Source organism: Eublepharis macularius, chromosome 12 (genome assembly GCF_028583425.1).
Source record: "Eublepharis macularius isolate TG4126 chromosome 12, MPM_Emac_v1.0, whole genome shotgun sequence".
Lineage (NCBI taxonomy): Eukaryota > Metazoa > Chordata > Lepidosauria > Squamata > Eublepharidae > Eublepharis > Eublepharis macularius.
In genome coordinates, this window is record NC_072801.1 from 72,609,760 (window position 1) to 72,637,392 (window position 27,633).

The window sequence follows — 27,633 nt, forward strand, 5'->3', positions numbered from 1 at the left end:
ATAAATGCAATAATTCACATCCAGAATTGCATTTGTAATTATTATTTTTACCAGTTTCTCAACATTTCATGTTGAAAAGAAATTTGGAGTTAAATTGGTTCAAATTTTATATTAAATCATTCTTTTTTTTCTTTTTTTACAAATGCACAATAAGTCAAAACTGTATCACGGGTTCTAAAAAAAGTAATTTCAATGTTACCAGCAGGTCAGAGAACACCAAACATCAGTATTAAAAGACATTAATCGGTAACTTGGTTGGCAATATGTGTTGATAATATAAAGGAACTCCCCACAAGTAGTGTTTAATTATCATGTTGATGTTGGACTTTACTTATCTAGTGTTTTTGGAAAACTACACCTTGCCTAAATGCTCCTTTTAAAGCATCCTTCACTTGTTTGTTCCTTAGGCAAAATACAAATGGGATCAGAAGAGGCGATACAATGGTATTAAGTACAGCCACCAACTTGCCAAAATCAAATTTACTGGTGTTGTTTGGCTTTACATACAAGAAAATGCAACTGCCATAAGTGATGGAGACCACAATGAGGTGGGAGGAACAAGTAGAGAAGGTCTTCTGCCTTCCTGTAGTTGACGGGATGCGCATGACACTAGAAATAATATGGATATAGGACACAAGGTTTACAAGCAAAGTCCCAGTGAGAGTCAGTGCAGCAATAATGAAATCGATGCGTTCTAGCAGAGCGGTGTCGGCACAAACAAGTTTGATTAAAGGTTCATTGTCACAGAAAAAATGGTCGATGATATTTGGGCCACAAAACGGCATCTGAAATAATGGCATTGTCATTAGGGGTGTGCAAGCCAAAAATTTTCGGCTATAGCCGAAAGTAGAAAGCCGAAAGAAGATTCTCTATCGTTAAAGCCGAAAGCCGAAACAAGAATCTCTTTCGGCTTTCGGCTTTCGGGATTCTTTCGGCATTATTTCGGCATTCTTTCGGCTTTTTTCTAAGGGAAAATGCCTCCGTCTTCCAGGACGCCTGGAGGAGGCATTTTCCCACCGAATAAGCCCAAAATTGGTGGGGAACTTCCTCTAACCCTTCTCTAACAACCACCCAAGTTTCAGACAGATTGGACTTTGGGGGGCCATGTTATGGCCCCCCAAAGCAGGTCCCCCCATCCTCCCATAAGAAAGCGAAGGAGCAGCATATTGTTAGCATGCTGCTGCTAATCTTTCTTCATTATTTCCTATGGGGAAAAAATGAAGAGGCAGGCTTCCTTTGCCAGGGGTGGCATTTTGCATGCAAAATGCCCCCTTACCCTCAGGGGCCCTTCTCCCACCCCTCCTCCCACCCCCCACCAAGGCTCAGCCTGCTCCCACTTGGGGGGGCCATTTCATGGCCTCCCCAAGTAGGTGCTCTGCTCTCATCTCTACCACTGACAGCTGGGAGAGGCTTGTCTTGCCAGGGGTGGCATTTTGCATGCAAAATGCCCCCCAGCCCTCTGGGGCCCTTCTCCTACCCCTCCTCCCACCCCCCACCAAGGCTCAGCCTGCTCCCACTTGGGGGGGCATTTCATGGCCTCCCCAAGTAGGTGCTCTGCTCTCATCTCTACCACTGACAGCTGGGAGAGGCTTGTCTTGCCAGGGGTGGCATTTTGCATGCAAAATGCCCCCCAGCCCTCTGGGGCCCTTCTCCCACCCTTCCTCCCACCCCCCACCAAGGCTCAGACTGCTCCCACTTGGGGGGGGCCATTTCATGGCCTCCCCAAGTAGGTCCTCTCAGCCCCTAAAGTCCACCCCTTACAGCCCCACACAAACCCAATTCCCCCCCAGCTGCCACACACAGACCCAAATCCCCACATTAGCCCCTCACAGACCCAAATCCACCCCCACCTGCCCCACACCCATAACCCCAGGAACAGGCTGGCAAAGGCCAGCCCTCTCCCTTTGTTCCCTATGCTGGGAACTTCTAAACTCTCTTTCCCTGGGCAATTCTGCACAGCCCAGGGGTGCCACTATGGTGGGCACACTTCTGAGTGCCAGCTGGTCCCTGTGAAAGAGCACCTGAACCACAGACACCCTCCCTCAAATTCCCCCACCACCTACAGAGATGGCTGGCCAGCCAGCCCCATTGTTCCCTATGATGGGAACCAACTGCACAACAAAGAATAAAACAAGAACAACACAAAATAAAGTTTTAAAAAAATTATTTTCTCCCTTCCAAAGTACAAGTAGGCAAAGCATTATGACACATTACACCAGCAGTCCCCCACACAGAAAAATTAAAACAAAACTCACTTAACATCAGAGAATCACAAAACACGATTCCTGTCAAAAACACTTTATTTCTTGAACAGCTTTAGGTTACACAGCAGGGGGGAACACCAAAGGGCATGGCAGCACTATCTTACACAAAAATAACACAACTCACTTAACATCAGAGAATCACAAAAGCACAATTCCTGTCAAAAACACTTTATTTCTTGAACAGCTTTAGGCTACACAGCAGGGGGGGGGACACCAAAGGGCATGGAAGCAGTATCTTACACAAAAATAACACAACTCACTTCACATTAAAGAATCACCCCAAAAAATTGCTGTCAAAAGCACTTTATTTCTGTAACTGCTTTAGGTTACACAGTAGGAAGGAACCACAGAGCAGGAAAGCAGTGTACTACACAAAAATAACACAACTCACTTCACATCAGAGAATCACACAAACACAATTGCTGTCAAAAACGGTGAAGTGGGTTGTATCATTTTTTGTAGTACATTACTATCATGCCCTGTTGTGCCCTCCTACTGTGTAACCTAAAGCTGTTCAAGAAATAAAGTGTTTTTGCCAGGAATTGTGTTTTTGTGATTCTCTGATGTTAAGTGAGTTGTGTTATTTTTGTGTAAGATAGTGCTGCCATGCTCTTTGGTGTTCCCCCCTGCTGTGTAACCTAAAGCTGTTCAAGAAATAAAGTGTTTTTGACAGGAATCATGCTTTGTGATTCTCTGATGTTAAGTGAGTTGTGTTATTTTTCTGTGTGGGGGACTGCTGGTGTAATGTGTCATAATGCTTTGCCTACTACTTGTACTTTGGAAGGGAGAAAAAAAATTTAAAACTTTATTTTGTGTTGTTCTTGTTTTATTCTTTGTTGTGCAGTTGGTTCCCATCATAGGGAACAATGGGGCTGGCTGGCCAGCCATCTCTGTAGGTGGTGGGGGAATTTGAGGGAGGGTGTCTGTGGTTCAGGTGCTCTTTCACAGGGACCAGCTGGCACTCAGAAGTGTGCCCACCATTGTGGCACCCCTGGGCTGTGCAGAATTGCCCAGGGAAAGAGAGTTTAGAAGTTCCCAGCATAGGGAACAAAGGGAGAGGGCTGGCCTTTGCCAGCCTGTTCCTGGGGTTATGGGTGTGGGGCAGGTGGGGGTGGATTTGGGTCTGTGAGGGGCTAATGTGGGGATTTGGGTCTGTGTGTGGCAGCTGGGGGGGAATTGGGTTTGTGTGGGGCTGTAAGGGGTGGACTTTAGGGGCTGAGAGGACCTACTTGGGGAGGCCATGAAATGCCCCCCCCAAGTGGGAGCAGTCTGAGCCTTGGTGGGGGGTGGGAGGAAGGGTGAGAGAAGGGCCCCAGAGGGCTGGGGGGCATTTTGCATGCAAAATGCCACCCCTGGCAAGACAAGCCTTCCCCAGCTGTCAGTGGTAGAGAAAAGAGCACCTACTTGGGGAGGCCATGAAATGGCCCCCCCAAGTGGGAGCAGTCTGAGCCTGGGTGGGGGGTGGGGGGAAGGGTGGGAGAAGGGCCCCTGAGGGCTTGGGGGCATTTTGCATGCAAAATGCCACCCCTGGCAACACAAGCCTCCCCCAGCTGTCAGTGGTAGAGATTAGAGCACCTACTTGGGGAGGCCATGAAATGGCCCCCCCCAAGTGGGAGCAGGCTGAGCCTTGGTGGGGGGTGGGAGGAGGGGTGGGAGAAGGGCCCCTGAGGGTGAGGGGGCATTTTGCATGCAAAATGCCACCCCTGGCAAAGGAAGCCTGCCTCTTCATTTTTTCCCCATAGGAAATAATGAAGAAGATTAGCAGCAGCATGCTAACAATATGCTGCTCCTTCGCTTTCTTACGGGAGGATGGGGGGACCTGCTTTGGGGGGCCATAACATGGCCCCCCAAAGTCCAATCTGTCTGAAACTTGGGTGGTTGTTAGAGAAGGGTTAGAGGAAGGTCCCCACCAATTTTGGGCTTATTCGGTGGGAAAATGCCTCCCCCAGACGTCCGGGAAGACGGAGGCATTTTCCCATTGAAAAGCCGAAAGAAAGCCGAAAGAATCCCGAAACGTTTCGGCTTTTTTCTTTCGGCTACCCGAAACGTTTCGGCATTCCCCGAAACGTTTCGGCATTCCCCGAAAGAAGCCGAAACACTTTTGTTTCGGCATTCTTTCGGCATTCTGAATGCCGAAATGCACATCCCTAATTGTCATACCTAGAATTACCAGAAAACCTACAATCCAACAGCAAAGCACCAGCAAAGAGCAGATTTGCCCATTCATTATGGATGAATAGTGAAGAGGCTTGCAGATGGCCAGATATCTGTCAAAGGCCATTAAAGCCAGTAAATAGGATGCTGTGCTACCCAATCCAAAGTGCATAAAGAACTGCATGAAACAACCAGGTAATGAAATTGTCCTTTGTCCCAAAGCCATGTTGATTAATGTGTTGGGAAGGATGGTAGTGGTGTACCCGATATCTACAAATGCAACATGACGGAGGAAGAAATACATTGGGGTGTAGAGACGGTGATCCACCAGTGTGATTGTAATAATCACCGCATTTCCCATGACGGTCATCAGGTATGTGCTGAAAAGCAAGAGTAATATCAGGATTTCAAGGCCGGGGTCATCAGACAGACCCAGGAGAACGAATTCCCTAACGGTGGTCTGGTTTGACATATTTGGCAGCTTCCTAAAAATAAGAGAGGGAAGTCAACATATTGCACTGAATTTTGACATTCATTTTTAATTCTGTTGCTATTAGTCTTTTCTTCTTGAAGTTCAACATGTCATTCGAAACACAATTAAAAACATACAAGGACAAATCATGAATGGAACAAATTTGTCCTCGTTCAGCCCACTCATTCCACTATGTGCCGAGTGGCCTTAGATGAAGATGTTGTACATTTTCATCCATTTCAATGGTGCATAGATGAGCATTGCTATGCTGATCCAAAAGCACATCCCAATCCACATCTAGGCATATATGAAACTTTTACTTACTTTACTTACTTTACTTATTGTTGGCTTTATCTAGTGCCTCTCTTACACCAAGCTGGTTCCAACAAGAAAGTCTCTGTTTGCCCCAGCACTCCAGAATGATGATATGTAGATTAAAGCAGCTTTATTAAATAAAGACTGGTTTGTAAGAACTCATTAAATCTCAGTAACTCTGATTAGCTTCCTTATCCCCCGCAGTGTGCGTAGAATCTGTAAAGGAAAAAAAAAAACCTCCAAGAAGCTGGAAGCAAAATCACTATTGCTAGCAAATGATTAAAACTAGTTTGTGATCATCAAAAAACACCAGCCCCTCCCCTCCAAATTAGCCTATATCATCGTGTTGGGGCGGCATTCAGGATCAACAAACAAGACCTTAGCTGACGGATAATGCACTTCCAATCCTCTTTAGAGATCATTTGGAACTGAATTTTTCAAGTGTGAAACAAAAAATCCACTTCCAAAACGAGAGCTAAAGAGCATTGAAGGTGCATTATCCAAAGTGCAGAATCAGCCATAGTATGGATGTCATAAGCGAAGTCTAATTCAAAGCTCCAGATGCACGCAAGTAGCAGCTGTGCTGGAGGGAGAAGCGTATTTCTCTTCAGATGGTTGGCTGTTTCACAGACAGGAAGCTGCTGCCTTATACGGAATTGGGGGCTAGCTAAGCCAGTACTTCCGCTCTGACTGGCAGTAGCTTTCTAAGTCTTAGGCTGATTCCGCACACGTTGGGTAATGCACTTTCAATGCACTTTATCAATCGTTTGAGGTGGATTTTTTGTTCCACACACACAAAAATCCATTCCAAATGATCTCTAAAGAGGATTGTAAGTGTATTATCCAAAGTGTGAGGAATCAGCCTTGTTGGAAGTCTTTCACATCCTTGGAAATGTTACCGCTGAAGCTGCTTTCACACACGCTGGATAATGCGCTTTCAATCCACTTTAATTGCAACTGTATTTTACTGTATGAAATGGGGAAATCCACTGACAAACCATCACTAATGTGCATTGACAGTGGATAGAAAGTGCTTTATTCAGACTTTATGAAAGTTTTGCTATGTCTCCTCCCCATTTTAAAGGGTATTGGAATACAAATACAAAGGCACACCCAGAAATGCAACGCTATCATCTCTCAATACATAAACCCCTTTCTACATGTGGATGTTCCTTATTTCAATCAGGGCAGGCAAAGTATGCGGGAATATCTTCAAGCACAACCCACACCATAGGGATTTAGTTTTGGGGGCCGGACTAAATGACAGAAGGAAAAGCTCAGGAAGAAGCATTTCTCTAATATTGTCCAGGTTGGAAGCTGCAGCTTTTGTGTATTTTACCACAAAGAGATGTCCGTGCTCTAAATGATGCAGAGAGTATTTGCCCGTTGGTTCCCCAAGCATAAAACTTTTGATTTAAATGAGTTCATTTTCATTGTATCTGAGAATTTCTAGCAAAATACTTACCATTTATGATTCACATAGACTGAAGGGCATTCAGGTTGCTTTTCTACCTTTCTGGGCTATTCTACAGATGTAGTGCAAGCTCCTTGATCAACTCCAATGATGTTTACGCTTTTCTGCTATCCGAGCAAAAAAGTTTAAAAGCTTGTAGCAGGTATGTTCTCAAAGCATATTTTCCAAGCATTAGTGTCACTCAGAAGATTTTTCACTTTCTTGGGCTCACAAAGCAACAAATTCTGAAATGTTATCTCATCAAATTTTCCATCTTCAAATAGACTGGATGCATGCCTCCATCTTTTTGGTCTGGGACTGGGCATGGACTCAACCTCTGTTAGGAATATGAACATACATCGTTGTCCAATGCACAGGCATATATCATTTGTTAAGTGCCAGCTCTTCACTTCTGATGGTACATAGGGGCAACAAGCTCTACTTCCCCAGGGAGCATATAAGTCATTAAGTGTCTGCTTAACTAACTTCATACTATGCAACTTTAGTCTCTGGGGCATGACTCATGTTTCTTGTGAATTTCTCTGTGGACATAGTTCTGGAATCTGAATGAGAGGCAAATGTTTTTAAAAAGCAAATCTTGGCTCCCGTTTGATTCCTTCTTTATGAGTTTTCCTGTTAAGATGTACTATGTATATTTTCTGAAAATTTTTGCAAGAGTTAGTGACTCCATCAAGGAACCCATGCAAATCTGTAAAAGTCTAATTACACATGTGCTTAACACAAGGTGGGTTGGGAAAAACAACTCATATTTAACATGTGGCCATCTTCAAAATGGTGTGAGTGGAGGAGAAATGGGTTTGTCAGCATACATGGGGGGAGGAGTGGCTTTGGTCCCTGGAGGGCCCCCTCTTCACCTTTACTGCATGTGTAACCAGCCTCTAAGATTTGGGTTTCTGCCGTGAATCTCACATCACCCCTGGCAGATCATGCTACTTGTATTGAGAGTGAAAAATGTTCACTGTGTGAAAGTGATAAGTGATAAGTTCACCCAGTAGTAAATAAAATGTATGAGAAGGTAATGTGGATGTGTTACATTTTGACTTCCCTGAGTCAATGGAGGAAGAAAAATTCAGTGGGTTGGATCCAGCAACTTTTCTTCTAGTGAAAAGAAAAATAAGGAAAGGAGAGGTCCATAAAAGATAACCCACAAAGATTATGGTGGGGATCATGGAAGAACATGTGAAAAGGGTGTACTTGACAGGGAATGTAGTAGGAGTGCAAACTGGGTAAGATCCGCCCTGAGCCTGCGAAAGCGGGGAGGGTGGAATATAATTAAATTAAATTAAATTAAATTTAAATTTGGATCCAGCCCTATAATTCCTTGGAGTTCCTCAAGTATAAGAATTCCATAAAATTCAAATTTGTTACAATGATCTTCATTTCGAATACAAGTTGGTATGTATATAGTACTCCCCTCCTCCATTTTATGCTTACTCCAGATCGGTAAGGAATATTAAGCCGAGAGAGAGAGACTGTCCCAAGGTAATCCTGCAAAATATATGGCAGAGTTGAAATATGAAATCGCGTCTTCCCAGCCTATTCTAGTGCTCTAACCACTACATGACATCGTGGGACACTAGCTAGCTTTACATTAGCCATTACCATTAGCTTTACAGAAACCAAATCCATGTTGGAGGGCATATAGACACTTTTGAAACATATTCTGTTCATGTTTTGGGTGTGTTGTAGAATCACCTAGGGATACTCAAAAACCTACTGATTTGGGTCACATCCGGTTCACTTGTTGTTGTGAAGATACTATGGAGGCTAACAATGTATATCACTCTGAACTCCTGTCTCTTGGCCAGTGTCCCCAGTCCCCTATCCCCAGAACCCAATATAATTCCTCTTTTCTGAGCTCTCTCTTTGTGGCCCTTCGTAGCCTCCATTCCTTGTCTCCTCTGTACTTCTCTTCAAGATGCTTCTTTCATTACCTCCCTTTTCATCAATATTCTTCTGTATTGGACCTTTTTATAGGCAGTTTGTGCTGGGTTTCTTGCTTCCCTGGGACAATCTCCTTTTACTCCTTTATCCCAATTACATGACTCCTCAAGTTCCCCCCAAAATGGGGAACTGTAAGGAGTACAGGATTCCGTTCCCTAAGGCAGCAAGGGCAGGACTGCGGGGAGGAAAACTAGTAGTGAAGTTCAAAACAAAGTTAGACCTAAGTCCTTTGATTTCAATGGACTTAAAAGGGTGTTACATCCCCTAGAAGACTCAAGAAAATATTCTCAAGTGATCTACTGTTAGTGTTTTATTTATTTATTAAAAAAATGGTTGCCAATTGCATTGCTATGTAAATTTTGACTATGGGGACAAGATCGTTATGTAGACAGGGTCAATCTGCTCATGAATAGACATGAGCACAAACAGGAAAAAAAACCCCGAACATGGTGTTCATTGTTTGTTGCCTCCACAAACAATGAACAATGAACATTGACAAACATGACCTGTTCCCGAACATGTTAGTTGTTCGTTGTTTGTGGGGGCCAGCAGGCTCTCCTCCAGCCATCAAGATCCCTACCACATCACTCCCAGAAAACCTACCTGAGCAGGCAGCAGGAAAGGTAACAGTAATAAATAATAGCTTGGCCCAGAGCCTGGCAGCAGCCCTGGAACTTGAAGAGGTAGATCCGTATCCCACCACACACAAAGAAGATTCAAGCTCCAATGCACTCTTCCTGTCTCTCTCTCAAAATGCCAACAGCAACTGTCTTTCCCTCACTGTCTGCAAAAGCAGAGCTGGGAGCCCCCCCTCTCCCCTGCTCTTTGCTTTCTTGTAACAAATTTGGAGCTCCACACTTGAAAGGAAGACCTGCCTATCAAGCTAAATTGGGCTTAGATTGGGGTTTCCAGGGCAACAGCAGGAGTTCAGACAGAGTTCAGGTAGTCCCTGCCTCCGGTTGCCAAGGGAATTGATTGCAGGTGCCAGACTGTCTGGCTTGCCGAACAGCAACGAACGAGGCTTGCAACGAACACCTGTTCATTTAGAGTTCGTTTAGAATGGGCCTCCCAAACAGCTTGTTCGTAAAAAGCTGATTGGGCTGTTCGTGGCTTTTTTTAGTTTGTATTGCTATTCATGCCCATCTCTACATGAACAGCCAACCTGGTTAAAGAAAACAAGGCTCTTTGCTCATGCCTGATGAGTAGAAATTTGGCTGAATCAAGGGCTGCTGAAGACTCCTTAGTTCAACCAAGAATGCTCCCCAGTTTTCCGCAATGACCAATTCCCATCATCCTCTGCCTACAAGAACATAGGACATTCGCCATATTTTACTATCATGCCTCTTTGGCTTTCTCTAAGGGCTAGATGTTAAAAGATTTCTGTGTAATATGATAATATTGAGCTCAGGAACTGCTGAGGAACCTTCTCTCCAGCTTCCATGTAGGGTTGCTACTGCCATCTGATGGTAGGGGAATTTGTACCCTCAACCCAGTAAGCAGTGGGAAGAAAATGAGGGGGGGGGATTTTTGCTGATATTTGATGTCATTTTAGGTGAAGATCCAGAAATGTTATCACCAGCACTGCTTCCTAACTCCCTGCAACACTCAAAGAACTGAACTAATCTCTATGCTTTCCCCTCCCAGATTCTTCCCCCCAAACAGATCCCAGACAGCACAAGTCCAGCCTTTCTATTTCCAAGTTCCACGGCTTCACCACCCCTCAGCAGAAAGGGAGGCAAAAAATAGCATCTATCCAATAATGCCTGGACACAGTTCTGTTTGTGAAAAGGTGTTCCTTTGTTCTTCATGTTAGCTTTGATATGTTAGGATGTTTTCATTAGGAAAGGGCAAGAGTTCAGTAGCACCTATAAAACTAACAAAAATTTTGGCAGGGTATGAGCTTTCGTGAGCCGTGGTATCTGAAGAAGTGAGCTGTAGCTCACGAAAGCTCATACAGTACCACAAATTTAGTTTGTCTTATAGTCTTATAGGTGCTATAGTCTTATAGGTGCTACTGAACTCTTGATCTTTTCTACAGCTACAGACATTCTCATCTTTATCTATCTCAATGGAAGACACCGCATTTAGCTGTACAGAATGGAAATCCATCGGTACTGGAAGTATCGGTTGTGGCTCACGAAAGCTCATACCCTAACACAAATTTTGTTAGTCTTATAGGTGCTACTGGGCTCTTGTTCTTTTGTACTGCAAGAGACAGACTAACACGGTTAGCCATCTTGATGTTTTCATGGTTTTACCAAATCATTTAGAGGACACCTGTATTCAAAATAGCAGATAGATATCATAGAAAACCAGCAATAATATGCATATTTTTAAATATAGGCTTGGATGCCATAGATGTGTTCCAGTAAGAGTGGCACATTCCTCTAATGCAAAGATCTTCCATGAATGAAAGATAATTTTCAGTGGACGAAACAAAACCTTATCTTTAGCAGAACCCAGCCAATGTATCCAAATTATAAATGCAATAATTCTAGTCAATATTGTATTTTTATTATTATTATTATCAATTTCTCAGCATTTCATGTTCTATAGTTCATGTTCAAAAAGAGTTTGGAGCCAAATTGGTTCCAGTTGCATATTAAATAATTCTTTTGTTTTTCTTTTTTACAAATGCAGAATAAGTCAAAACTATATAACGGGTCTTAAAAAAGTAATTTCAGTGTTACAAGCAGGTCAGAGAATAACAAACACCTGTATTAAAAGACATTAACTGGTAAGTTGGTAGGTAAAAAGTGTTGATAATATAAAGGATCCCCCAACAAGTAGTGTTTAATTATCATGTTGATGTTGGACTTCTCTCCAGTTGTATAGTGTTTTTGGAAAACACAACACCTTGCCTAAATGCACCTCTTAAAGCATCCTTCACTTGTTTGTTTCTTAGGCAATATACAAATGGGATCAGAAGAGTCGATACAATGGTATTAAGTACTGCCACCAACTTGCCAAACTAATTTACTGGCGTTGTTTTGCTTTACATACAAGAAAATGCAACTGCCATAAGTGATGGAGACTACAATGAGGTGGGAAGAACAAGTAGAGAAAGTCTTCTGCCTTCCTGTAGTTGATGGGATGCGCATGACCATGGAAATAATATGGATGTAGGACATAAGATTTACAAGCAAATTCCCAATAAGACACAGAGCAGCAATAATGAAATCGATGTGTTCTAGCAGAGCGGTGTCAGCACAAACAAGTTTAATTAAAGGTCCATTGTCACAGAAAAAATGGTCGATGATATTTGGGCCACAAAATGGCATCTGGAATAATGGTATTGTCATACCTAGAATTGCCAGAAAACCTCCAATCCAACAACAAAGCACCAGCAAAGAGCAGATTTGCCCATTCATTATGGATGAATAGTGAAGAGGTTTGCAGATGGCCAAATATCTGTCAGAGGCCATTAAAGACAATAGAAAGGATGCTGTGTTACCCAGTCCAAAATACAGAAAGAACTGCATGAAGCATCCAGGTAAAGAGATTGTCCTCTCTCCTGAAGCCATGTTGATTAATGTGTTGGGAATGATGGTGGTGGTGTACCCGATATCTACAAATGCAACATGACGGAGGAAGAAATACATTGGGGTGTAGAGACGGTGATCTACCAATGTGATTGTAATAATCACCGCATTTCCCATGATGGTCATCAGGTATGTGCTGAAAAGCAAGAGAAAAATCAAGATTTCAAGGCTGGGGTCATCAGACAGACCCAGGAGAATGAATTCCTTCACGGTGGTCTGGTTTGACATATTTGGCAGCTTCCTAAAAATAGGAGAGGGAAGTCAACATATTGCGCTGAATTTTGACTATCAGTTTTAATTCTGTTGTCATTAGTCTTTTCTTCCTGAAATTCAACATGTCATTCGAAACACAATTAAAAACATACAAGGACAAATCATGGATGGAACAAATTCATCCTCGTTCAGCACACTCATTCCACTCTGTGCCGAGTGGCCTCAGATGAAGATGTTGTACATTTTCTTCCATTTCAATGGTGCATAGATGAGCATTGCTATGCTGATCCAAAAGCACATCCCAATCCACATCTAGGCATATATGAAACTTTTACTTACTTTACTTACTTTACTTATTGTTGGCTTTATCTAGTGCCTCTCTTACACCAAGCTGGTTCCAACAAGAAAGTCTCTGTTTGCCCCAGCACTCCAGAATGATGATATGTAGATTAAAGCAGCTTTATTAAATAAAGACTGGTTTGTAAGAACTCATTAAATCTCAGTAACACTGATTAGCTTCCTTATCCCCCGCAGTGTGCGTAGAATCTGTAAAGGAAAAAAAAAAACCTCCAAGAAGCACATCTAGGCATATATGAACCTTTCCCAGCATGGATTTCCATTGTTCCATTGGGGCAACCATTATTCATTGAGACAAAATACACCCAACGGAGTCCCATACTTTAGAATCAATTAAATCCTAATTTACTAATCACATAACCATTATGTTGACTTTTGAACATTGAGAAGCTTCCCTAGAAAAGTGCCAAGGAATGCCTTCTTGAAGACACTTTTCCTCCTAATTCAACATATGGTCTATCCTCTTGCGTCCTTTTTTGACATATAATGTATCATCACTTTGATTCACCATCCAAGCAATGAACTTGTAGCAAAATACTCGCCACTTCTTCTCTACACTGAAAGAAAGACATTTACTATGGGTTTTATCTAGTGACTCTCCTGCACCTAGGTGGTTCCAACAAGGAAGTCTTTGTTTTCCCCTGCAATCTAGAATGATGATACATGACAACATAGGTAAATTAAATCAGCTTTATTAAATAAAGATTTATTTGCTGGAACTTACTAAGCATTAATAACTCTGGTTAGCTTCCTTACTCTACGCTCCCTCCCCTGCAGTGTATATCAAATCTGCACAGCCAGTTTCGTGTAATGGTTAAGAGCTGCATAACTCTGATCCGAAGAGTCGGGTTTGATTCCTCCCCTTCCACTTGAAGCCAGGTAGGTGACCTTGGGACAGGCACAGCTCTTTCAGAATTCTCTTAGTCCTGCCCACCTCTTAGGGTGATTGTTGTGAGGATGATAATAACGCACTTTGTAAACTGCTCTGGGTGGGTGTTAAGTTGTCCTGAAGGGTGGTATATAAATCAAATGTTGTTGATGTTGTTGTTGTTATTAATAACAAACTGGAAACCCTGTATTGACTTTGTGCATGAAACTGAAAAATATGAACTGACGATTTGTGGTTTTGAAGTATAAGAAGGGGAGGAAGAAGAAGAAAAAGGTGATGGGAAAAATGAGAAGCTCCATGCTGATAACAGGTGGGGGGGTGGCTCTCCTGGCTGAATCCTCCTCTTTATGAAACTCATGGCCAAGCTACACATGACGAATGACACTTGAACAGCAAGTGGATTGAGTGGAGGGCAAGTGAACAGGGAGAAATACACTTGCCGTTCAAGTGTCATTCGTCACTTGTAGCTTGGCCCTGAGTTTGGTGCAGTGGTCAAGAGCAGCAGGACTCTAATATGGAGAGCCAGGTTTGACCCCCCTCCTCCGTTTGAAGCCAGCTGGGTGATTGCTGTGAGGATAATAACAACACATTTTGTAAACTGCTCTGAGCGGGTGTTAAGTTGTCCTGAGCTGTATACCAGGGCAGTGTACAAATTGAATGTTGTTGTTGTTAAAGGAAAAAACAGCACCTTTAAGCAGCAGGAAGCATAATCATCATTGCTGGCCTATGAAGCAAGCGGTTAAACCTTATTTGTGCTTATCAAAAATCATCAGAGTCACCTCCTCACCAATCTAATTGCCTACATCATGATGCTGGAGGGTGGCATTTGGGATCAACAATACCTTGTACAAATGTTACATATTAGACCTAATTCTGGTTTCCAAACACACAAAAAACCTCCAAGAAGCTGGAAGCAAAATCACTATTGCTAGCAAATGATTAAAACTAGTTTGTGATCATCAAAAAACACCAGCCCCTCCCCTCCAAATTAGCCTATATCATCGTGTTGGGGCGGCATTCAGGATCAACAAACAAGACCTTAGCTGACGGATAATGCACTTCCAATCCTCTTTAGAGATCATTTGGAACTGAATTTTTCAAGTGTGAAACAAAAAATCCACTTCCAAAACGAGAGCTAAAGAGCATTGAAGGTGCATTATCCAAAGTGCAGAATCAGCCATAGTATGGATGTCATAAGCGAAGTCTAATTCGAAGCTTCAGATGCACGCAAGTAGCAGTTGTGCCGGATGGAGAAGAGTATTTCTGGCCAGATGGTTGGCTGTTCCACACACATGAAATGGCTACCTTATACTTAATTGGGGGCTAGCAAAGTCTGTTCTGACTGGCAGTGGCTTTCTGGGTCTTAACTGGAAATGCTACCGCTGAAGCTGTTTTCACACACTCTGAATAATGCACTTTCACTCCTCTTTCATCGGACCTGGATTTTACTGTATGAAATGGGAAAAACCCGTCACTAAAACAGACCATCACTAAAGAGCATTGAACACGGATTGCAAGTGCTTTATTCAACTGTGTGAAAGCTTAGTTATGTCCCCCCCCCATTTTAAAGAGTATTCAAATGCAAATACAAAGGCACACCCAGAAATGCAACCATGTCATCTGCCAATGCATAAACCCCTTTCTACATGTGGATGTCCCTCATTTTAATCAGGGCAGACAAAATACGTGGGAATATTTTCACACAAAACCCACACCATAAGTTCTTAGTCTTTGAGTCCAGACTGAGGGCCAAGCTACAAGTGACGAATGACACTTGAACGGCAAGCGGATTGAGTGGAGGGCAAGTGAACAGGGAGAAATACACTTGCCGTTCAAGTGTCATTCGTCACTTGTAGCTTGGCCCTAAATGACAGAAGGAAAAGCTCAGGTAGATGCATTTCCCTAATAATGTCCCTAATATTGTCCTAATATTGTTTCTAGCAAAATACTTACAATTTATGATCCACAAAGACTGAAGGGCATTCAGATTGTTTTTGTAGCTTTCTAGGCTATTCTGCAGATGAAGTCCAGCTCCTAAATCAACTCCAATGAAGTTTACCCTTTCCTGCTATCTGAGTAAAATGTCTAAAAGCTTGTAGCAGGTTTGTTCTCAAAGCATATTTCCCAAGTATTAATGCCATTCAAGAGATTTTTCACTTTCTTGGACTCACTAAGTACTGAACTCTTAAAATGTTATCTCACCAAATATTCCATCTTCAAATTGACTGAATGCATGCCTCCATCTTATTGATCTGGGACTGTGAACAGAGTCAGCCTGTGTTAGGAACATGAACATACTTCATTGCCCAATGCATAGGTATATATCATTTGTAAAGTGCCAGCTCTTCCCTTGTTGTGGCACACAAGGGCAATCAGCTCTACTCCCCCAGGGAACGTATAAGTTATTATGCATCTGCTTAACTAACTTCATGCTACACAACTTTAGTCTCTGAAGCACCACTGGTGTTCCTTGTGAAATGTTCTGGAATCCAACTGACAGCTAAAAAGCAAACAACCCACCCCTTTGACTCCCTTTTGATTCCTTTCTGTGTAAGTCAGCCTGTTTTGTTTTACTGGCCATATTTTAAAAATGTTTTGCAAGAGTTAGGGCAAATCCACACTCACTCATCTTCTGCTTATCTTGCACTGTCATGGCAATCTCCTTCATTCCGCTACCAGGCTGTGCATCCTTACATCCACCCTTCCGGTGCATCTTCATGGCTCAATCAGTTCTCCACACGCCACTGAGTAAAGCGTCACAGTGGGCGGTTCCGTCCTCCACCGTCAGAATTGACGGCGCTCGTCACTTCCTGTTTTTTTTTTTTAAAAGGGTCAATTATCCGGTATACCAATAGTTTGACTCCAGTGACCGTTTCTTCCCACGCAAACCGCTGCTCACTACGGTTGGTTTACCAGTATACTGACCTTTATGCACTGTGAAAAAAAAGGGGAGAAAATGGATTTCCACGAATATCACGTGGTTTGGAGGGAAGGTGCGATAGTGGCACAGTGATGGCAGGGAACACACAGAATGTGAGTATCTGCATGAATAGCGTGCCAATTGCAAAAAAAAGCCGCGGAAACAAATAGGTAGTGTGGATTCGGCCTTAGTGACTCCATCTAGGAACCCATGCAAATCTGAAAGGGTCTAATTACACATGTACTTAACACAAGATGGGTTGGGGAAAAGCTCAACTCAACTCACATTTCACATGTGACCATACTCATGTTCAAAATGGCGTGAGTACATACATGGAAGATGGAGTGGCTTTGGTTCCTGAAGGGCCCCCAACCCATTTTACCTTTAGTGCACATGTAATTAGCCTATAAACTTTTCCTTCCTTCAGTGAATCTGACATCTCCGCTGGGCAGATCACGCTGCTTATATTGAGGGTGTAAAATATTCACCATGTGAAAGTGGTAAGTTCACACAGTAGCAACTAAAATGCATGAGACTGTAGCATGTATGTGTTAGATTTTAATGTCTCTGAGTCAATGTAGAAAGAAAAATCCAATGGCTTGGATCCAACAACTTTTCTGATAGTGAAACAAAAAATAAGAAAAGGAGTTGTCCATAAATGATCACAAAGCTTATGTACATATCAAAAAGCCATATGTGACAGGGACTGTAGCAAGAGTGTGAACTGGGCAAGATTCAGTGAAAAAAGCCACTGGATCTAACCCTCTAGTTCCTTGGAGTTCCTCAAGTATAAGAAGTCCATAAAATTCAAATTTCTTACAGTGATCTTTATTTTGAATACAAATTGGTATATTCAGCACCTGTATATGGTTCTTTCCTCCTCCATTTTATGCTTACACCAAACTTGAAAGGAATGTTAAGCCAAGAGGGACTGACTGTCCCAAGGTCATCCCACAAAATTTATGGGTGAGTTGAAATGTGAAATTGGGTTTTCTCAGCCTATTCCAGTGCTCTAACCTCTATACCATATTGTGGGACAGCAGCTACCTTTGTGCAAGCACCAAGTCATTACTGACCCATGGGGGGATGTCGTATCATGACATTTTCTTGGCAGACTTTTGTTTTGTATTAGCCATGGGGAAACCAAACCCAGGAGGGAGGGCATATAGACTCTTTTGAAACATACTCTATTAATGTATTGGGTTTGTTGTAGTTTTGCCTAGGAATATTCAAACACCTGCTGATTCCATCCACATTAGTTGTGCTGGTTGTTGTGAAGATACAATAGAGGGAAACAATGTATATCACTCTGAACTCTTTGTCTCTCGGCCAATGTCCCCTCATCAACTCCCATTTGCTGAGTTTTCTTCTGTATTGGACTTTTTCTGCTTCTTTGAGTCAATCTCCTTATCAATGGTTGTTGTGGGTTTTCCGGGCTGTATTGCCGTGGTCTTGGCATTGTAGTTCCTGACGTTTCGCCAGCAGCTGTGGCATCTTCAGAGGTGTAGCACCGAAAGACAGGGAACTCTCAGTGTCAAGATCCCTGTCTTTCGGTGGTACACCTCTGAAGATGCCAGTCACAGCTGCTGGCAAAACGTCAGGAACTACAATGCCAAGACCACGGCAATACAGCCCGGAAAACCTACAACAACCATCGTTCTCGGGTCGTGAAAGCCTTCGAAAAAAATCTCCTTATTGGTTGCCAGGCCAGAGTGTTTCAGGCCATGTTCCAAAAGCATGGAGGACTCAGGCTAGAGGCTAGGACCAGCAGCATAGTGAAAGTCCAGTCCTAGGTCAAATTCACAGAGTCCAAAAGCCAGTGGTAGCCTGGTCCAAAGGTCAGTCTGAAAAGCAAAGACTGGAGGCCCAAAGATCAATTACCAGCAAGTTCAAGGACTAGTCAAAGGCACAGTCTGAAGGTCACCAAAACAAGGCAGGTTCTAATGCAAGAATCAAGGGGTGGAAACTTATTGCTTCCACACTTGATGGTCTTGGCTAGGTTTTATAGCCAGGCACCAGATGGTTGGGCTTGTAGCCAGCTGCTTAGGAGTGATCCTGGGGCTACTCCTCATCACTATCTGCAACCAGCTGGCATCTGGCCAGAAGATTTGCTCTTTGTCTTCATCTCCAGTGCTCCAACGGTGTGGTGATGCTGGAGGACTAGGAATGACCAACTGGGACTCACCTGTTGCCTCAGGGCTGGAGGGCATCAGTGGCTCTGCATTAGTTGCTGACCGTCTTGACGAGCCTGCAGCTTATCACCTTGCTTGCTGGTTCCTTGTTCAGGGCCAGCTACCCAGGGCTCTGCTTCTCCAGAGGAGTCCTCTCTCAAGGAGCCCTCAACACTGCTGTGTCCTGACTGTCCCATGGCACCCTTTTTTATTCCTTTATCATTATTACACGACTCCTCAAGTTTGGTGCAGTGGTTAAGAGCAGCAGAGCTCTAATTTAGAGAACTGGGTTTGATTCCCCACTCCTCTGCTTGAAGGCAGCTGGGTGACCTTTGGTCAGTTACAGCTCTCTTAGGGCTCTCTCAGCCCCACCCACCTCACAGGGTGATTGCTGTAAAGATAATAACACACATTGGAAACCACTTTGAGTGGGTGTTATGGTGTCCTGAAGGGTGGTATATAAATTGAAACATAAAAAAATTATAAGTTCCAAAACATGGGAACTGTAAGGAGGAGAGTATTCAGTTCCCTAAGGCAATGAGGACAGGACTTTAGGGAGGAAAACTAATAGTGCAGTTCTAAACAAAGTTAGACCCTTCTAAGCTCATTGACATCAATGGACTTTAAAGGGAGTAACATCCCCTAAAAGACTCAGGAAAAGACTGAAAAGATCTATTGTAGGTGTTATATGATTTTTTTTAAAAAAATCAGTTGCTAAGTGTACTGATATGTAATGTTTGAATATGGGGACAGGATCAATATGTAGACAGGGTCAATCTGCTCATGAACAACCAACCTGATTAAGTAAAACATGGCTCTTTGCTCATGATGACCCATGAGTAGAAAGTTGGCTGAACCGAGGGCTGTTGAAGACTCCTTAGTTTAATCAAGTTTGCTCTCCAGTTTTCAGCCGTGACCAGTTCCCATCATCCTCTGCCTATAACGACATTCCCCACTTTTTACCATCCTGCCTCTTTGGCTTTCTCTAAGGGCTAGATGTTAAAAGATTTCTGTGTAATATGATAATATTGAGCTCAGGAACTATTGAGGAACCTTCTCTCCAGCTTCTAAGTAGGGTTGCCAGTGCCTTCTGATGATAGGGGAACTTGTGCCCTCAACCCAGTAAGCAGTGGGAAGAAAATGGGGGAATTTGTTGCTGATGTTTGATGTAATTTTAGGATGAAGATCCAGAAATGACCGGTGCTGCTTCCTCCCCCCACCGCAACATTCTAAGAACTGAACTAATCTCTATGCTTTCCCCTCCCAGGTTCTGCCCCCAAACAGATCCCAAACAGCACAAGTCCAGCCTTTCTATTTCCAAGTTCCACGGCTTCACCACCCCTCAGCAGAAAGGGAGGCAAAAAATGGCATCTATCCAACTATGCCTGGGGACAGCTCTATTTGTGAAAAGGTGTTCCTTTACTCTTCATGTTGATGTGTTAGGATGTTTTTATCATTTTACCAAATCATATAATTAAATATAGGCTTTGATGTGATAGATCTGTTTCACCAATGGTGGCACATTCCTCTAATACAAAGAGTTTCCACCAATCAAAGATAATTTTCAGTGAATGAAATAAAGCTCTACCTTTAGCAAAATCCATCCAATGGATCCAAATTATAAATGTAGTTATTCACGTTCAATATTGTATATATTTTTTATTTTTACCAGTTTCTCACCATTTCATGTTCTATAATTCATGTTCAAAATCAATTTGGAACCAAATTGGTTTAAATTTTACATTAAATCATTCTTTTCTTTTCTTCTTCTTTACAAATGCACAATCAGTTAAAACTATAATAGGTTCTAAAAAACTAATTTCAGTCTTACAAGGAGGTCAGAGAACACGAAACACCTGTACTAAAAGACATTAATTGGTTAGTGAGTAGGTAACATGTGTTGATAATACAAGGATTCCCCCACAAGTAGTGTTTAATTTTCATGTTGACGTTGGACTTATCTCCTGTCACTTTGAGTTCCTGCAGAATGCAACACCCTGTCTAAATGCACCTCTTAAAGCATCCTTCACTTGTTTGTTCCTTAGGCAATATACAAATGGGACCAGAAGAGGAGATATAATGGTATTAAGTACAGCCACCAACTTGCCAAACTCTAATTTACCAGTTTCTTTTGGCTTGACATACAAGAAAATGCAACTGCCATAAGTGATGGAGACCACCGTGATGTGTGAAGAAAAAGTAGAGAAGGCCTTCTGCCTTCCTGTAGTTGATGGGATGCGCATGACACTGGAAATAATATGAATGTAGGACACAAGATTTACAACCAAAGTCCCAATGAGAGACAACGTGCCTGTGAGGGAATCTGTGAGTTCTAGCAGAGCAGTGTCGGCACAAACAAGTTTAATTAATGGTCCATTGTCACAGAAAAAATGGTCAATGATATTTGGGCCACAAAATGGCATCTGAAATAATGGCATTGTTGGACCCAGAATTACCAGAAAACCTCCAATCCAACAGCAAAGTACCAGCAATGAGCAGATTTGCCCATTCATTATGGATGAATAGTGAAGAGGTTTGCAGATAGCCAGATATCTGTCAAAGGCCATTACAGCCAACAGAAAGAATACTGTGGTACCTAGGCCAAAATATAGAAACAACTGCATGAAACATCCGTGTAATGAGATTGTCCTCTTCCCCAAAGCCATGTTGGCCAATGCTTTGGGGATGATGGTGGTGGTGTACCCAATATCTAGAAAGGCAACATGACGGAGGAAGAAATACATTGGGGTGCAGAGATGGTGATCCACCAGCGTGATTGTAATAATCGCCACATTTCCAATGATGGTCAACAGGTATATGCTTAACAGCAATAGAAAAATCAATATTTCAAGGCCACGGTGGTCAGTCAGACCAAGAAGAATGAATTCCCTCACGGTGGTCTGGTTTGACATATTTGGCAGCTTCCTAAAAACAGTAGAGGAAAGTCAACATATTCCACTGAATCTGGACAGGCAGTTTTAGTTGTGTAGTTATTAGTCTTTGCTTCTTGAAATTCAACATGTCACTGGTAATTAAGAACATACAAAGACAAAACATGGAGGGGACAAGTTAGACCTCATTCCACCCACTCATTCCATACTCTGATAAATCAGCTGTGATGGAGAAGTTGTACATTTCCATCCCTTTCAATGGGGCTTAGATGCGCACTGTTATTCTTATTCAAAATCACACCCAGATGCACAGCTAGGCAAATGTGAACCTTTTCCAGCATGGATTTCCATTCTTCCATTGGGGCAACAATTACATATTGAGATAAAATACACACAACTGAGTCCCATACTTAAGGGCAAGCTAAATGCTAATTTATTAATCAAATAACCATTCTCTTGATTTTTTAACATTTTAACATAGAAGACTGCCAGGGAGTGCCCTTTTGCAGGTACTTTTCATGCTTCTTCAAAATACGGTCTCATTTTTACCCTGTCTAGACTGTTCTCTTGTGACCTTTTTGGAAGCAACTGGGGAATGTATGTAATATATGGCATATTATTGAAAGTTACAGCAATAGCTATTGTAATCACCACCCACATTCTTCCATAATGTTAGCATTTGCAATGGGTAATAAGACCTGGCCGAGAGATGGTACTTAACTTCTTATTGAATGTTAATTTAGCAGTTATGACTTTGCATTTTCACACTGACGTTGTAATGTATTATTATCACATATAACATGTAACGCTGATATGGTTGTTAAGGGGAGAGGAATTTCTTTTTTCCAAACTCTTTTATTTTAATATAGTCATTGATTCCTCTTATCGTCTTGTTTCTAATTTAAGGACAGGAGTTCTATTCTTCGGAGAGATATCGAGGTGCCTTTTTCATAACTTCAGAATGTTTAACACACTCTAATGTATCATTACCTTGATTCACCATCCAAATGGTGAACTTTTAGCAAAAGACTTACAACTTCTACCCTACATTGACAGAAAGATGTTTACTGTTGATTTTGTCTAGTGACTCTGCCACTCCAAGCTGGTTACAAGAGAACAGTCTAGCCAGGGCAACAAGGAAGTCTTTGTTTCTCTCCAGATGGTTGATTGTTTCACAAACAGGAAGCTGCTGCCTTATACTGAGTTGGGGGCTAGCAATGTCAGTACTTCTGCTCTGACTGGCAGTAGCTTTCTGGGTCTTAGTTGGAAGTCTTTCACATCCTTTTAACTGGAAATTTTACCGCTGAAGCTGCTTTCACATACGCTGGATAATGCACTTTCAATCCACTTTAATTGCAACTGTATTTTACTGTAAGAAATGGGAAAATCCACTGACAAACCATCATTAACGTGCATTGACATTGGATTGAACGTGCTTTATTCAGACTGTGTGAAAGCTTTGTTATGTCCCCTCCCCATTTTAAAGAGCATTGGAATGCAAATACAAAGGCACACCCGGAACTGCAACATGTCATCTGTCAATGCATAAACCCCTTTCCACATGCGGATCTCCTCACTTCAGTCAGGGCAGACAAAGTATGTGGGAATATATTCAAACACAACCCACACCATAAAGTCTTGGGCTTTGTGACCAGACTAAACGACAAAAGGAAAAGCTCTGGAAGATGTATTTCATATATATTTTCTAGGGCTGAGACTACAGATTTTGAGCAATTTCCCAGCAAGAGATGGCTACGCTCAAACGTTGCAGACAGTATTTGCAAGAGCAAATACTAAGAGCAAATGTTTTGATTTAAATGAAATCACTTTCATTCTATCTGAGAATTCCTAGCAAAATACTTACAATTTATGATCCACAGACTGAAGGGCATTCAGGTTGCTTTTCTACCTTTCTGGGCTATTCTACAGATGTAGTGCAAGCTCCTTGATCAACTCCAATGATGTTTACGCTTTTCTGCTGTCCGAGCAAAAAAGTTTAAAAGCTTGTAGCAGGTATGTTCTCAAAGCATATTTTCCAAGCATTAGTGTCACTCGGAAGATTTTTCACTTTCTTGGGCTCACAAAGCAACAAATTCTGAAATGTTATCTCATCAAATTTTCCATCTTCAAATAGACTGGATGCATGCCTCCATCTTTTTGGTCTGGGGCTGGGCATGGACTCAACCTCTGTTAGGAATATGAACATACATCGTTGTCCAATGCACAGGCATATATCATTTGTTAAGTGCCAGCTCTTCACTTCTGATGGCACACAGGGACAAAAAGCTCCACTTCCCCGGGGATCATATAAGTCATTAATTACATTGATGGGGCTCAACATAGATGATCTGTACCTTTTATCTGAGAAGAATGCTTTTGTTAGGATTAAACAGAGGCTAATTGACATGGAGATGCAAGACCTTAGAAGCCTCGCTTCGGGACGTTGCTCTCCTGTTCAATGGGGGATTCCATTTAGTGATGCACTGGCCGAGTATTTTTCCTGTTCAATCGATCCCTGTATTCGAAGGGCATTTATGTTGGCCCGTTTTAATGTGCTCCCTTCTGCTGTACTATTTGGGAGATTCAAAAAAATCCTATTCGGAGAAAGGTTATGCCCCTGTGGGATGTCGGAAATTGAGGATACAGCCCATGTACTTTTATCGTGCCGATTTTATGATGATTTACGTGCATTTTATTTGGATTACCTACTGCAATCGCTGGAGGGCAAATCTGTTGAGAGTAAGAGAGTGAGTCTTTTAGCCTCAACCAAGGTTGAAGTCACTGAAATGGTGGCAAACTTCCTTTACCGTGCATATAAGAGGAGACGTGTGTTTAGAATGTTTAACAATTAACAGGCTCTGCCGGTTATGCCAATTAACAATTAACAGGCTCTGCCTGTTTTTGACACTGTTACGGTTATGCCAATAAAGGTTCTGTCTTGTCTTGTGAAATATAAGTCATTAAGCGTCTGCTTAACTAGCTTCATAGTATGCAACTTTAGACTCCAAGGCATTACCCGTGTTCCGTGTGAAATTCGGACATAGTTCTGGAATCCAAATGAAAGCCAAAAAAAAAGAAAAAGAAAAAGAAAAAAGTTCTTGGCTCCTCTTTGATTCCTTCTGTGTGAGTTTTCTTGGTCAATTTTACTGGGCATATTTTCTAAAAAGTTTTGCATAAGTTACTGACTCCATCTAGGAACCCATGCAAATCCGCAAGAGTCTGGTTACACATGCATTTAACACAAGATGGGTTGGGAAAAACAGCTCACATTTAACATGTGGCCATACTCATCTTCAAAATGGTGTGAGTGGGGGAGAAATGGGTTTGTCAGCATACATGGAGGGAGGAGTGGCTTTGGTCCCTGGAGAGCCCCCACCTTGCCTTTACTGCATGTGTAACCAGCCTCTAAAATTTGGTTCCTGCAGTGAATTTCACAACTTCCCTTGGCAGATCATGCTACTTGTATTGAGGGTGAAAAATGTTCACTGTGTGAAAATGAAACATTCACGCAGTGGTAAACATAATGCATGAGAATGTAGTGTGGATGTCTTAGATTTTGACCTCCATGAGTTAATGGGGGAAGAAAAATCCAATGGGTTGGATCCAACAACTTTTCTGTTGTTAGATGTAAGAAAAGGACAGGTCTATAAAAGATCACCCACAAACGTTATAATGAGGATCATGAAATGAACATGTTAAACAGTCATATTTGACAGGGGCTGTAGTAAGAGTGTGGATTGGGCAAGATTCGGTGAAAAAAGCTGCTGGATCCAGCCCTATAGTTCCTTGGAGTAAAGAAGTCCATAAAATCCAAACTGGTTACAGTGATCTTTATTTTGAATACAAGTTGGTGGTGAGTGCACAGCCTAACACTGGGGTGACTTGTTCCAGTGTTACAAAAGCCATGGACTAGGAGGTTAACAGGCGTTTCTGCAGCATACCAATGTTAGACTTCCACATTACATGTCAATGGCAAAACTTACTTCACTGGTTGGAGAAAAGACATTAGCTACATTTGTGGCTGAATGGAAAATGTTTATCGACTTTTTACATGAAATAGATAATAATGACTTAATGATATCTGGATGTGTTACTGAATTTGCTTTCCAAATCCAGAGACATACAAGATTAAGTTTGTACAAATTGTTTTTTGATAAGAAATTTCTCCCTTGGTCAAGAGTAAGGGCCAAGCTACACATGACGAATGACACTTGAACGGCAAGTGGATTGAGTGGAGGGCAAGTGAACAGGGAGAAATACACTTGCTGTTCAAGTGTCATTCGTCATGTGTAGCTTGGCCCTCAGTCTCATCATATGTGGTAGGTACATTCATAAGAAAGTCTAATCATGAATAGGCATTGTGTCTTATATAAAATACCAATAAATCCTCCAAATTAAGGAAAAATATGGTTTATAATTTCTGCATCCTTTTCCTGTTTTCTTCCTAGTTTGTAATGTGAAAGGCAACCAAGGAAAGGAAAAGGAACCCAAAAATGAACCCTCCGAGTAAAATCTGATGAAATTGTAAGGCCAGCTTTTGTGGCCATTGAGGCTGATTTTTTGAGGTATGGCATTATCTGTTTCATCCATCCAGTTCCTTTCTAGGTTGGCTGTGACTGGGAGGCTTTACTGTAGGAATAACAGGAAGTATGCTTAGGAGAAAGGATCAGAGAAAACACTTCTAATTCCTTCTCCAGACTGCATATGGCTTTTGTTTTTTCCCCTTATAGCTACAGAAGAACTTATTTTTCCGTTTGGCTGTTGGGATCCTGCGTGAGCAGGAAGGCACATGTACTGTAAGGAAAGAGTTGCCTGATATTTGTAAAACATCCTCTTGGCTCATGGAAGACAAAACGCTTTGAGTATATCTGAACAGCGGTGTCTGCAGGTACATATATGCAAAGTTAAGCACACCTTGGTTGGTTGGTGAAACTGCCAGTCATGAGCACACAACATGCTTGCATCTTCTAGAACCTATTCCACATCATATAGCACATCCTCAGAACGTATAGTACAGATTGAGAAACATGAACAATAAAAAAGAGGACTCTTATGTTTAACATAGAATAAGTGAGACTTTGAAAACAGTATATATTTGTAGTGGAGAAAATTGGAACTCAATTTGTTGTTTAGTTTTAGTCTTTTCCTTCCCATATCTTTTAAAACTGTTTTTTTCCTTTATTGTTATTAGTTATTTGTCTCGTTTGTTATTGTATGTTTATATGTATTGTTAGTGTGATATTAGAATGTTGTGTTTTTTATCTTTTAGGTTTATTGCTTACTGTTTATACCTTTGATGTTTACTGTTTAAATAAAGAAAATTTATAGCAATTTTTTAAATAATAATCATGATATTGTCTCACAGTGTGCTCAGCCTGTGTGTGAGCTGGATCCCTTCACAGTTGCAGGTGGGGCTCACATATAGGGACATTCTCCGCAGAACAACATAACTTAGCTTTGCTGGAACAGACCCATGGCTGCTGAGCACTGCCCCTTCTTGTCTTCTGGGGTGCTGGGGTTCACCAGTGGCAGTTCAAGTCTCCACCTGGCATGTGCCACCCATGTTGTCCCCCCCCCCCCAACCCCAGAGGGGCTCTTTCTCTTTCTTGATATATTTTTACTCAGCTGTTTTATTGGATTCTCCCTACCTTTTCAACCCAAATCAGACCCCATAATCGCCTTCTTACACATCTTACCCTTTAATCGCTGAAATTTAGTTTTTAATAACTTCCACTTTATAGCTCTTGTTCAAATGTTCATTGGCATTTTATGCTCAGTAGATTTACGATAAATATATTTTGAAATACACTATTTAATAATTATAATAACAATAATAATAACTGCACTTATATACCACTCCTCTAGACAGAATAGTGCCTCACCCAGAGCAGTGAACAAGTTAGTGTTTTTATTATCCCCACAATACAGCTGGGGCTGAGAGGAGTGGCTTACCCAAGGCCACCTACTGAGCTCATGGCAGTAGTGGGATTCAAACCAGTAGAATGCTGATTCACAGCTGAACCACTT

The 27,633-nt window shown here is 42.0% G+C and overlaps 2 protein-coding genes and 1 pseudogene across 2 annotated transcripts; all 3 read right to left on the minus strand.

Annotated features, from left to right (window-relative positions):
• Nucleotides 1-335: 335 nt before the first annotated feature.
• Nucleotides 336-4,890, minus strand: LOC129339816 (olfactory receptor 6C74-like). Its single transcript, XM_054994394.1, has 3 exons — nt 4,435-4,890; nt 2,328-2,363; nt 336-785 (listed from the first exon to the last, which is right to left on the minus strand). The coding sequence occupies exons 1-3, from the start codon at nt 4,888-4,890 to the stop codon at nt 336-338; spliced, it is 942 nt and encodes a 313-aa protein (XP_054850369.1).
• A 6,533-nt stretch (nt 4,891-11,423) lies between these two features.
• Nucleotides 11,424-12,396, minus strand: LOC129339817 (olfactory receptor 49-like; annotated as a pseudogene).
• An 8,286-nt stretch (nt 12,397-20,682) lies between these two features.
• Nucleotides 20,683-21,630, minus strand: LOC129339818 (olfactory receptor 49-like). Its single transcript, XM_054994395.1, has one exon. It carries the CDS (start codon nt 21,625-21,627, stop codon nt 20,683-20,685), a length of 945 nt encoding a protein of 314 aa, XP_054850370.1. The 5' UTR covers nt 21,628-21,630.
• Between the last annotated feature and the right edge of the window lie 6,003 nt (nt 21,631-27,633).

Bases quoted from the DNA above. Each gene is read 5' to 3' on its own strand.
- LOC129339818 (XM_054994395.1), bottom strand. From the start codon at position 21,627: ATGTCAAACCAGACCACCGTGAGGGAATTCATTCTTCTTGGTCTGACT.
- LOC129339816 (XM_054994394.1), bottom strand. From the start codon at position 4,890: ATGTCAAACCAGACCACCGTTAGGGAATTCGTTCTCCTGGGTCTGTCT. The intron at 2,364-4,434 runs GTAATTCTAGGT...TTTTTGTGTAAG, and splicing joins GTTGGATTGTAGGTTTTCTG to ATAGTGCTGCCATGCCCTTT. The intron at 786-2,327 runs GTGTAACCTAAA...CCATTATTTCAG, and splicing joins CTTTGGTGTTCCCCCCTGCT to ATGCCGTTTTGTGGCCCAAA.